General features: G+C 46.9%; 1 protein-coding gene across 1 annotated transcript; it reads right to left on the bottom strand.

Moving 5' to 3' along the window:
• Positions 1 to 532: 532 nt before the first annotated feature.
• On the bottom strand, positions 533 to 7,987 carry LOC122564651 (uncharacterized). Its single transcript, XM_087998655.1, has 2 exons — positions 7,914 to 7,987; positions 533 to 2,237 (listed from the first exon to the last, which is right to left on the bottom strand). The coding sequence occupies exon 2, from the start codon at positions 1,831 to 1,833 to the stop codon at positions 865 to 867; it is 969 nt and encodes a 322-aa protein (XP_087854781.1). The 5' UTR covers positions 1,834 to 2,237; positions 7,914 to 7,987; the 3' UTR covers positions 533 to 864.
• Positions 7,988 to 10,583: the final 2,596 nt, after the last annotated feature.

The raw sequence follows: 10,583 nt of genomic DNA, 5'->3' as shown, positions 1-10,583 counted from the left end.
AGAACGTGAATTGGGGGTGGTTCTGGGATTTACATATTAATTAACCAAAACCTGCAGCCCATTATAAAAGATGAAAGACTTAACAGCTGTCTCGGTTCGTTCAATGTATCCTATCAGTTGCATGACACTGATCTTTTACAATGAAATCTGTCTTGTGATCCTGCTCTGCGGCTCCCCGGTGGGGGAGTGGTGCTCCGAAGGCTAGTGCTTCTGGGTAAGCCTGTTGGACTATAACCTGGTGTTGCGAGATTTTTAATTTTATCCACCCTAGTCCAATACCGGCACCTTCACATCGTTCCGAGTGAACACAGCCCACACCTTTGCCAGTAAACTTGACAATGCCGATGAAACGACGCACTCTGCACTGCTGAAAAATTTACAGTTTCTAACGATACTGGCTACGCATTCACTGCTCCATCTGATACAGAAATTAGAAACTTAGTGCAGGATGCTGAGAGAAATGAGCAGCTTTAAAACAAAAACCTCTTTGAGCTCAAAGCGTTCAATGAGAATCTGAGCCCAGTGGTAAGTTCAGGTAAACTTTATTGTGACCCAACTTTGTTACAGCTTCAGATCACCCCAGCAAAAAGGTGTAGAAAATGTAGCTGCTTTTGAAACAAGGTCAAAGCACAAATGCACCAATCCCCCCGCCACCCCACCCCCACTTCATTTTCTTTACTATTGCTCAGTACCAAGACGTCCCTTTGTAATTGGATCCACTGTAACCCAGAGGAAGTATTGCCTCACCTACCAATTTCAACCCATACCCTGTATCCCACCATCTGCCGCAGCGGGATTCAAACCCGAGAGTCCCTGGAACTGGGTTGATACTCCAGTCAATAATGGCACTCAGCCGTCGCTCCTTCAATCCCCCTGCAGTGGCACATGAACTCGCTGGTGCCGCCGGAGGTGGGAGGAGCGGGTGAAGCCCTTCCTGCACTGAGAGCAGGTGAATGGCCTCTCCTCGGTGTGGACCCGCTGGTGCTTCAGCAGGTCAGAGGAATCGCTGAAGGTCTTCCCGCACTCGGGGCAGCTGAAGGGCCTCTCCCCCGTGTGGACTCGCTGGTGCTTCAGCCGGTTGGAGGAATTGCTGAAGGTCTTCCCGCACTCGGGGCAGGAGAACGGCCTCTCCCCGGTGTGGACCCGCTGGTGGGTCTGCAGGTGGGAGGAATTGCTGAAGGCCTTCCCACAATCGGGGCAACTGAAGGGCTTCTCCCCCGTGTGGATCCGCTGGTGCTTGAGCAGGTCAGAGGACTTGCTGAAGGCCTTCCCGCACTCGGGGCAGCTGAAGGGCCTCTCCCTCGTGTGGACCTGCCGGTGGGTCAGCAGGTTGGAGGAATCACTGAAAGTCTTCCCGCACTCAGGGCAGCTGAAGGGCCTCTCCCCGGTGTGGATTCGTCGGTGGGTCAGCAGGGTGGAGGCCTGGGTAAAGCTCTTCCCACACTCGGGGCAGCTGAAGGGCCTTTCGCCTCTGTGGACCCGTTGGTGCCTCAGCAGGTTGGGGGAACTGCTGAAGGCCTTCCCGCACTCTGGGCAGCTGAAGGGCTTCTCCCCCATGTGGATCTGCTGGTGGGTGAGCAGGGCGGAGGAATTGCTGAAGGCCTTCCCGCACTTGGGGCAGGAGAACGGCTTCTCCCCAGTGTGGATGCGCTGGTGGGTCATCAGGTTAGAGTAATCGCTGAAGGCCCTCCCACAGACAGGGCAGGAGAACGGCCTCTCCCCAGTGTGGCTGCGCTGATGAGTCTCCAGGGCAGATGGGGCACGAAAGCCTTTCCCACAGTTGCCACACTTCCATGGTTTCTCCACAGGAAGGAATTCCTCAGGTTTCTCCATGGCCTAAGCTTCAGCTGCATACAAACACGTGTCCAGCCCCTCCCTGCTGTGAATTCTTCTAGGGCGTATAGCTGTTACACACTCCACACTCAGTGCACTGCAACAGAGGGATCTCTCATCCAGTCCCACTGATGCTGAAAATGTACTCAAACAGGAACCAAAAGGCTTTGCTCCTTCTCACAGAATCATAATTGAAAATTGTTGCTGCCCTGATGGATTGAGCGACTGTCAGACATTGACATCAAAGTGAGGACTGCAGATGCTGGAGAGTCAACGTCAAAAAGTACGATGCTGGAAAAACACAGTGGGTCAGGCAGCATCCAAGGAGCAGGAGAGTCAATGTTTCAGGCATAAGGCCTTCATCTATTCATTTTGAAACTTCTGTCTTGAGATCTTCAAATACTCTGCAAAACGAGATTACGGAAGTCATCACTGTCAGTGCAAGGTAGAAATTCATAACAAGCAATTCTACTTTTTTTATTATAAAAGAATATTCTTTTCTTTTATTATTCCACAAAACTGAAAGCAGCATCCCACTCTCTCTCTGCCTCTGTTCTCACGCCGCTCTAACTAATTCTCCTGAAGGTGCTGATTCAGGATCTTACTGGGGCAGAAAAGCAAAAATGTTAAGACTGACATCACTCTGAATTTTGGATAACTCTACCTGAAAGTTAATATCTTTCACAACATTGGAACACTGCTGAGAGCAAGCAGTTCTGATTTTAGGAAGCCATTTCAGGGTGAGCCAGCAACGCAGCTTCCTACAGAACAATCGAAATGGTTAACGCCCTCAGGAAGGGGGGAGCAAAATGAAACATCAAGGCATTAACACCGACACACTTCCATCAAATTCTTCTGCTCCCAGTAAGGGCAAAACATTGTTAAAAGCTGCTCTGAAAGTCCAGTCTTCACAACCAAACGTCTGTTTTCATCGAAGACGATATAGAGTATTACAGCTCGGAACAGACCCTTTGATCCATCTCGTCTCTACCGACCAGATATCCTAAATTAATCTAGTCGTATTTGCCATCGCTTAGCCCCAACCCGTCTGAACCCTTTGTATTCATACACTCTTTCTAGGGCGTATAGCTGTTACACACTCCACACTCAGTACACTGCAACAGAGGGATCTCTCATCCAGTCCCACTGATGCTGAAAATGTACTCAAACAGGAACCAAAAGGCTTTGCTCCTTCTCACAGAATCATAGTTGAAAATTGTTGCTGCCCTGATGGATTGAGCGACTGTCAGACATTGACGTCAAAGTGAGGACTGCAGATGCTGGAGAGTCAACGTCAAAAAGTACAATGCTGGAAAAAATGTTGTAATTGTACCAACATCCACCACTTCCTCTGGTAACTCATTCCATACACACACCACCCTCGCCGTGAAAAGGTTGCCCCGATGTCTCTTTTACATCTCCTCCCGCTCTCACCCTAAACCTATTTGCCCTATCCATGCCCGTCATGATTTTATAAAAGTCTATAATGTCACCCGTCAGATTCTGGCACAATGCGGAAAACAGCCCCACCCCATCCTTCCATCCCAGGTAATTAAGAGACATACATGAGTTTGCAGAGTCTGTTCCCTCCCTGGATTCACTCCAGTTGCTACAAGTGAACAGATTTCCCCCACAACATCTCTCTCCCTCCCAGGATGAAGAGTTGCCCAGAGGGAGGGAGTTTCACTCAAACTGACAGGGCCACTTCTACATTGTGACGCCATGAATGGGTTTGGGGGTGGGGGAGGGTATGGGTGATGGGGCAAAATGCGAGGCTTGGCCAGCAGCGGGGACCCCATGCTGCATCTGCTAATGGCTGGCCCGCACTGCCCTGCATTGTTTGCAGAAATCCCTTTCCTTCAGAGAATCCCTACAGTGTGGAAGCAGGCCACTCGGCCCAACAAGTCCACACGAACCCTCCAAAGAGTAACCCATCCACACCCATTCCCCTACCCCTATTGCTCTACATTTAACCCCCCCCCGACCAATCCACCCTTACCTGCACATCCCTGGGCATTCTGGGTAATTTTGCATAGCAAAATTCCCGCTAACCTGGCCAAAGTTAACAGTCACAGCACCAGGTTATAGTCCAACAGGTTTGTTTGGAGGCACTGACTTTTGGGGCACTGTTCCTTTATTGGATGGTTGCGGAGAATAATATCATGGGACACAGAATTTATGTCACTGAGATAATATACTGATTGAACCTGGATTGCTGAGCCTTTCATCTCTGCGAATGGGTTGCAGGTATCATTATTGTGTAAATTATTGTGTAAATCCCAGAACTTCCTTTAAGGCATCTTCTCAAGATAACTTAAAGTTGATATCAAGAAGGGACATCTCAGCTCAGCTATGCAAATATAATTCTGTGAATACACATTCACCCCTGTGGACCTGTGTATGCACGTATGGAGGGAGAGAGAACGTCTGTTTCCATCCTGTATATATCAGTGTCTGCTTGAGGACCTACGCCTTGCTTCTGTTGATGTGGGTTTTCGTGGATTGTGGTTGGGAGCTAGTGGTTGGTAGAGGGGAGAGAATGTTCCTCAAGTGGGACAGTATAAGAATCCTGGAATCCCCAGCCTATTCAGCCTGTCCCTGTTGCTCAAGCCCTCCAACTCTGACAACAGCCTTGTAAATTTCTTCCAACCCCTTTCAAAGCTTCACAATATCTTTCTTATAAACAGGAAGAGCAGGAACGAATGCAGTCTTCCAAACGTGGCCTAACCAATGTCCTATACAGCCGCAGCCTGACCTCCCAACTCCTATACTCAATGCTCTGACCTATAAAAGGAAAGCACGCCAAATGCCTTCTTCACTATTGTGTCTACCTGCGACTCCACTTTCAAGGAACTATGAACCTGCACTCCAAGGTCTCTTTGTTCTCCAACACTCCCCTTAACTGTGTCAGTCCTGCCTGGATTGCTTGACCAAAATGCAAATCACACATTTCTCTAAATTAAACACCATCTGCCATCCTTGACCCATCAGCCCATCCAATCAATTCTAATTTATAGTGAACGTTTTCCTCTCTTATTCCCCAGAAGTTGAAAATCTCCATCCCACATTCTCTCCCTCCATTCTCAGTTTGCTGAACCTAATCCCTGCTGTACCTCATCCTGAAAAGTCTGGTTCATGCTGGTTAACAGGCCCACACACAGAGGGGTATCTAATTTAAACATAAAGAATACTGAACGGCCTGGACAAAGTGGACATTGGGAAGATGTTTCCATTGGATGGAGAGACCAGAACCAATGGACATAGCCTGAGAGTAAAAGGGAAGACCTTCCAGAATGGAGGTAAGGAGAAACTTCTTCAGCCAGAGAGTGGTGAATCTATGGAATTCACTGCCACAGAAGGCTGTGGAGGCCAGGTCACTGAGGATATTTAAGATTGAGATGGAGACTTGAGTAACAAGGCAATGGAGAGTTACGAGTGGAAGAATGAGGTTGAGAAACCTATTATAGAAATTAAAGAGCATGAAAGCATGGGAAGGGTTAAAGCATGAAGACCACTGGCGATCTGTGGTCTGTGGAAGGCAGGATGGGATAAGAATAGTGGAATGCTCTTACACCAATTAGCAGAGTAAGGTTAAGGCTGAAAGGTCACTATGGCGAGATGAGATAACAGTTAGTAGAGCTAGTCTTCCTGTTAAGTGTCATTGTCAAGATTGGGACCATAAATATTTGGGACATGACATTAAATATCTAATTAATAGTTAGTAGAATCAGCTTGAGAAAGGAGACTATTGTAATAGATGGAATAGCTAAATATCTAATCATGACGGGTTAATCTGGAACAGAAGATCACTGTAGCAGAGGTGATATTAAATATCTAACCGCGACATTAGAATAACATTAAGTAGAATGCACAACTAAAGAGATTATGGGAACTAACATCACTGGTTTACTGTGTAGCTAGAGTGAGGTACTTTGATTAATATAGTTGAACATGCTGATCAGCTAACAGCAACATGACGAAAAAAAAATTAAGGAAACCACAGACCGAGGTTCGTGGGCATTCGAGAATCTACTTTCTCAGTGTCATAGTTTTTTGTTTGCAAATAAAAGAGCTACTTCTTGAAGAACTCCCTGCATCGCCTGGTGATTCTCTACCTTTTCTCCACGACACTATCAGCCATGATTGATTGGCGAATCAAACCTGATGGGGCTGAATGGCCTAATTTCTGCTCCTATGTCTGATGGTCTCTTGCTGTCCAGGACACAGAACGTGAGAATTGGAAGCAGGAGTAAGCCATTTCATCTTTCAAGCCTGCACTAGCATTGAACAGACCATAACTGGATATGGATCTACCTACATCTAGGCGGATAGGCTGGGATCTTTTGACTGGAACACTGGAGGTTGGGAGGTGACCTCACAAAGTCATGAGGGGCATAGATGAGGTGACCGCTGGAAATCCTTTCCCTCAGGTGGGGGTTTCAAGATTACACAGCAAGGCAGCAAATTTGAAGGTGATAGGAGAAAGATTTTAAAAAAGCATAAGGGGCATCTTTTTGGTTTTTTTTACACAGAGTGATTTGTGTAGAATTAAGGTCCAGAAGAAGTGGTGGTAAACAGTCAGAACGTTTAAAAGACATTTGGACAAGTACATAAATCGGAATGGTTCGGAGGAAATATGGGCCCAACACAGGCAGGTGGGACTAGTTTAGTTTGTGAATATAGTCAGCATTGACTAGTTGGACTGAAGCGTCTATGTCGGTGCTGTATGACTCAGCAACTGTTCTGTACTGGTCTTAAAATCATTTTACTTACCTCCCCCCATAAACATCCACTTGTTTGTTGTTCAAAAATCAGATGAACTCAGCCTTGAACATATTCAATGACCCCTTAACTGCAGGAAGACATCCCCACTTCTGACCTCAATTCCTCTTGCTAATTGCTTGCTGCACCTATGTGACAACTGGCACTGACTGGTGCAGGAGGATGCTGAGGCCACTTTGTACATCCACACATCATTCCTGATGAAGGGCTCATGCTTGAAACGTCCACTCTCCTGCTCCTTGGGTGTTGCCTGACCTGCTGTGCTTTTCCAATGCCACAATTTTCAACCCTGATCTCCAGGATGTGCAGTTCTCACTTTCCCAATATATCACCATTTAAACAACAAACATCCTTTCTGCTTTTTATTCTCCCACAGCAAAGGCTACAACTTCACACCGTGGTACTGTATTTGCCAATTGTGATCTTCTCTACATCGGGGACACCAAGCGTAAACCGATCGGACCTCCCAGTCACCACCCATTTTAATTCCCTTCCCACTCCCTTTCTGACATGACCATCTTTGGCCTCCTCCATTGCCACAATGAACCAAACCGCAAATTGGAGGAACAACACCTCATCTTCTGCCTGGGCAGCCTACAGCCCAGAGGGATTCAATATTGAGTTCTCCAATTTCAAAAAAGCACCCTTCCCATCCCCAAACTCCCTTCCCAGCCCCTCCCCCTCCCTTCAACTCCTCCCTGCTACCAACAAGATTCAGTCCTTCCATTGACCAACCAGGTCATGCCCTCTCCCTGTCTTTACCTATCCTCACTTCACCACCATGCCTCCAGCATCCCCTTGTTCTGCAGCCTCCCCCTACACCCACATCCAATCCTGAAGAAGGCTTCCACCCGAAACGTTGACTTCTCCACCTCCAGATGCTGCCTGGCTTGCTGTGTTCTTCCAGCCTCCTGCCTGTCTACTTTGCCAATTAAGACACAGATCTGGACCCACATGTCCAGATTCTGTCCCCTCCTTTCCTTCCAGTTGCTACAAGTCAACAATCTATACAATAGTGTGGAAAGAGGCCCTTCGTACCAGCACGTCCATGCCAACCCTCCGAACAGCAATCCACTCAGACCCATTGCCCCACTCTATTACTCTGCATTTACTCCTGACTAATGCACCTCACCTCTTCATCCCTGACTACTATGTGCAATTTAGCATGGCCAATTCACCTAACCACCCCGTCTTTGGATTCTGGGAGGACACTGGAACACCTGGAGGAAACGCACGCCCCTTGACCCCAGAATGAAAAATAAATGGAAAAAGAGGGTTTGGAAAAGAAGGTTCAGTACTCAGTGGAAGGACGTTGCACTCCGGGGTGAGGCTCGCTCTTCGTTCCAGGGCTCGTGGTCCAGCTTCCGCGTTCAGACAATGGAAGGGCTCTGATTGACAGGAGGACCGGGCTTCTTCCGGTTCTCCTGGCTTCCTATTGGTTCATCAAAAGTAGCTCGCGCGTCTTTTCTGCGAGGAGTATGCGCAGTGATTTGCTGACACCGGTAAACATGCGTAGTGCCTTACTGACACCATCAAGCATGCGCAGTGGCGATGGTGCTGTTGCTGAGCGTTTTTAAGTGTCCAAATGTCAATGGGAGAAAAAGAGAGTAGAGTCACAATTTTTTTTCCCTCGACACTTTATTTCTTTTGCATTCTGTCTGGATGCTCAACGTTTTTATGCCTTTTCCTTAGGGTAGTGGGGGCAAGTCCAGAACTAGAAGGCATTGGTTTAGGGTGAGAGAGGAAAGATTTATGAGGGACCAAAGGAGCAACTTTTCACACAGAGGGTGGTGTGTGTTTGGAATGAGCTGCCAGAGGATGTGGTGGTAGCTGGTACAATTACAACATTTAAAAGGCATCTAGATGGAAGGGTTTAGAGGGAAATGGGCCAAATGCTGACAAATAGGTCATTAGATTAAACTAAGATATCTGGTCGGTCTGGACTGAAGGTTTTGTTTTTGTGCCTTACAATTCTATTTCACAATCGGAAGCAATTTCACGAGAATAGGAATAGGCCATTCACCCCTTACAGCCTGTAGCCTAACTGTCTGTATTTCAGTACAAGTTTCAGAAAGATTTCAGCAGCTCTTTTTAAAAAATGTACGTGCTTTCAGACTTTAACAATGTTTCTGAATATATGGGTTGTGGGGATGCTGAGGTGGCAGGGGGAATCGTTCTGACCAATCATTGGGAGGATCGGCGGGAGTCTGGTCCTTCTGTCAATCAGAGCCCTCCGTGTTGGGTGGGTGTGGGGGGTGGACCATGGGCTGCAAGAGCTGTTGCTGCTCTTCTCTCTCCGCGTGGGGATTGGGCTTCACGCTGGACTGCAACTTCCTTCCTTTGTCCAACATCTTTGAGGAAGTGACCAAGTTGATAGATGAAGGAAGGACTGTTGATGTCACATACATGGACTTTAGTAAGGCGTTTGATAAGGTTCCCCATGGTAAACGAATAGAGAAAGTGAAGTCACATGGTGTGCAGGGTGTTCTAGCTCCATGGATAAAGAACTGGTTGAGCAACAAGAGACAGAGAGTAGTAGTTGAAGGGAATTTCTTGAAATGGAGAAAAGTGACCAGTGGTGTTCCACAGGGATCAGTGCTAGGGCCACTGTTGTTGCGATATACATAAATGATCTGGAAGAGGGCACTGTTGGTATGATCAGCAAGTTTGCAGATGACATGAAGATTGGTGGAGTAGCAGAAAGCATAAGGGACTGTCAAAGAATATAGGAGAATATAGGGAGACTGGAGAGTTGGGCGGAGAAGTAGCAGATGGAGTTCAATCCAGGCAAATGTGAGGTGACGCACTTTGGCAAGTCTAATTCTAGAGCTAATTATACCATGAACGGAAGAGCCTTGGAAAAAGTTGATGGACAGAGACATCTGAGAGTGCAGGTCCATTGTACCCTGAAGGTTCTGCACAGGTGGATAGAGTGGTCAAGAAGGCATATGGTATGCTTGCCTTCATTGGACGGGGTATTGAGTATAAGAACTGGCAGACATGTAAAAATTGTACACAACATTGGTTGGGCAGCATTTACAATACTGTGCACAGTTCTGGTCACCACATTACCAAAAGAATGTGGAAGCTTTGGAGAGGGTGCAGAGAAGGTTTACGAGGATGTTGCCTGGTATGGAAGGTGCTAGCTATGAAGAGAGCTTGAGTCGGTTAGGTTTGTTTTCATTAGAACAAAGGAGATTGAGGGGGGACCTGATCGAGGTCTACAAAATCATGAAGGGTATAGACAGGGTAGATAGAGATAAGCTTTTTCCCAGCATGAAGGATTCAATAATGAGAGGTTACGCTTTCAGGGTGAGAGGTGAAATGTTTAAGGGGGATACACACAGCAAGTACTTTATACAGAGGGTAGTGGGTGTCTGGAACACGTTGCCAGTAGAGGCAAACACAGTAGATTCATTTAAGATACATCTAGACAGATGCATGAGTAGGTCGGGAGCAGAGGGATACAGACGCTTAGGAATTGGGCTATAGCTTTAAACAGAAGATTTGGATCGGCTCAGGCTTGGAGGGCCTGTTCATGGGCTGTAAATTTTCTTTGTTCTATCCGTGAGTACCACACCCTCTTTTCGCACTCTCCCCTCCTTTTCCATTTCTTTTCTCATCTGGGGTTCTACTGTTAGTTTGTAGCAGCTGGAGGGAATCAAGTCAATCCAGGGGAGGGGACAGTCTCTGGAAAGGGTTGGTCTTGATCTGTCTCTATTAAAGACATTGACAGACTTTGTTTCCTCAACTTGACACATTTATTAGTCTGCAAAAAGGATGGTTTCTTGATCTGCCATCAGGACAGATACAAGAATATTGAATCTGCATGAGAAACAGGGCACTGTGTATGAGGTGAATTTGTACTTGCAAAATTATTTTGCAGATATATTCTATTTTGCTCAAAGAATGCACAATCTGCAGGGAGTCAATGCAGGCAGTCAATCCATGTAATAGTTTGTAAGTTC

Source organism: Chiloscyllium plagiosum, unplaced genomic scaffold (assembly GCF_037043375.1).
Source record: "Chiloscyllium plagiosum isolate Xiang-an unplaced genomic scaffold, Cpla_swu_hap1 HiC_scaffold_21, whole genome shotgun sequence".
In the NCBI taxonomy this organism is placed as follows: Eukaryota; Metazoa; Chordata; class Chondrichthyes; order Orectolobiformes; family Hemiscylliidae; genus Chiloscyllium; species Chiloscyllium plagiosum.
Note: the sequence above shows the minus strand (reverse complement) of the source record. Positions and strands in the feature narration are given on the sequence as shown.

Bases quoted from the DNA above. Each gene is read 5' to 3' on its own strand.
- LOC122564651 (XM_087998655.1), bottom strand. From the start codon at position 1,833: ATGGAGAAACCTGAGGAATTCCTTCCTGTGGAGAAACCATGGAAGTGT.